This window comes from Etheostoma spectabile, chromosome 2, assembly GCF_008692095.1.
Source record: "Etheostoma spectabile isolate EspeVRDwgs_2016 chromosome 2, UIUC_Espe_1.0, whole genome shotgun sequence".
Lineage (NCBI taxonomy): Eukaryota > Metazoa > Chordata > Actinopteri > Perciformes > Percidae > Etheostoma > Etheostoma spectabile.
In genome coordinates, this window is record NC_045734.1 from 21,315,238 (window position 1) to 21,317,009 (window position 1,772).

Genomic DNA, 1,772 nt, shown 5'->3' on the forward strand with positions numbered 1-1,772 from the left:
TGGGACAAACTATACCACGCATAAATCATTGTAGTACCTTTGCATACTTTCTGTTTTGACTCATTAGATTCCAGATAACATGTGGTATGTGTCTCACAGGATTAGGGGGATGGGATTTTGTTCTGTGCTGCTGCTTTGTTTTTTAGATTTCATAACACTCCTCGGCTTTCAAGCCACATTGTATTGAAGTAAACTCAGCCTGCGAGATGATAATCTGATGTTTTGCTCTGTTTCATCTAGCGCTCGACTGTGACAGCTTCAATGGATACAACGTGATTGCACCGGTAAACTACACATTTAGATGCAAAATGATTAGCATGCTGAAACAATGCATTACGTTTGAGAGGGTTTATTTTCCCACTTGTCCCTGCAGCTCAGAGTGCAGTTAAAATCCAGCACTATTGGTCCTGCTAAAAACATTTTAACCAATTTCCTCTACTTACTTAGTCCACCCTGCGGCCCTGTAGGGTTTCGTATACATGAACTTAAGTAGAGGGCAAACTAAATAGTCGTATTATTCTCTCTGTGTCTCAGTTGCTCGGAGGCCTGGCAGACATTTTGTCCATGATGAGAAACAGCTGTTTTGCTCTGTCAAAACCAAGTGCCGCTGGTGAAGTCAACACAGATGGAGATGCACTACTGGAGGTCAGAACAGCAGATGCAAAACTTAGACACATTTGTACACACACAAAGACACAAAGTATTCATCGATGCCCCCTCCGTTGTCTTGCAACTTGGACAGAACCTTTTCACAGCGACCGACGCCTTCCTGTCCCCCGGTCAACTGGACAGCAGTGAAGATGTGAGTGGATTGCTCAGTACGATGGAGAACGCTATTTTGCTCATTGGCCCACAGCTCAAAAACAACCGCAGACAAATAGGGACCTCTGAGACAGGTAACAGTGTACATAAGCTCAGCCATGCTTTGCATACTGTATTTGAAAAATTACAAGCTCACAAGTTTTTTCCATGGACGAACATTTAAGATTAATAAATGATGGTGGGAAAGCTAATGTGAACTATGCCATTCAAAATCTGCTTGATAGATCTGGATATTGCAGTGCAGAGGGGAAAGACTCCACCCACTGGGCCAATCCATCTGACCAACGAGAATGCTACACTTGACACTGACTGGACAACAGCAGCAGGGACGGGATCGTACCCTGGTAAACATTTTTCTTATCTCTTCTGACAAATAAGTCACAATCTTGTCAATGAATACAATCATATTTCTCAATGTCTTTACAGGTTTTGCTCTGGCTGCGTTGTTGAGCTACAAGAACCTTAAGATATCTGTTAACCAGTCCTTTGACGCGCTCACAGGACATAAAAAAGATGGTGTGAACCCCTCCTTTCAGATCTTCTCTAGAGTTGTGTCTGTTGTGGTCTCCAACCCATCCACTCAGAACCTGAGCCGCTCCGTCAACATCACCCTCAGACATTTACAGGTAGTCCCACCTGTCCTAGTGTATTAGTCATTATAGTTCAACAACTATTTGATGTACTGGAATATGAAGATGTAAATGAAACACAAAGCCTACTTTTAACACAGTGGTTTTCTTATGTCTATAGGATGTTGAAGAGTCAGCTAACTTGAATTACGTCTGCACATTCTGGACTGAGAGTGGGGCCTGGTCCACAGGTGGTTGTTATCAACAGCACTCCAATGCCACACACACTGTGTGTACATGTGAACATCTGAGCAGCTTTGCTGTACTCATGGCACTCTACCCCATAAAGGTAGGAAGCTGACACACACACACACACAAACA

General features: G+C 43.3%; 1 protein-coding gene across 2 annotated transcripts in view; it reads left to right on the plus strand.

Annotated features, from left to right (window-relative positions):
* The window catches only part of LOC116698829 (adhesion G protein-coupled receptor E1), a 14,059-nt gene that overhangs the window by 6,811 nt on the left and 5,476 nt on the right, over window positions 1–1,772 (plus strand). For both annotated transcript variants that reach the window (XM_032531037.1, XM_032531028.1), the window contains exons 6-11: window positions 241–284; window positions 535–645; window positions 743–896; window positions 1,047–1,166; window positions 1,249–1,448; window positions 1,573–1,740. In XM_032531037.1, the coding sequence (XP_032386928.1) occupies window positions 241–284; window positions 535–645; window positions 743–896; window positions 1,047–1,166; window positions 1,249–1,448; window positions 1,573–1,740 (797 nt within the window). The remainder of the gene's footprint in view (window positions 1–240; window positions 285–534; window positions 646–742; window positions 897–1,046; window positions 1,167–1,248; window positions 1,449–1,572; window positions 1,741–1,772) is intronic.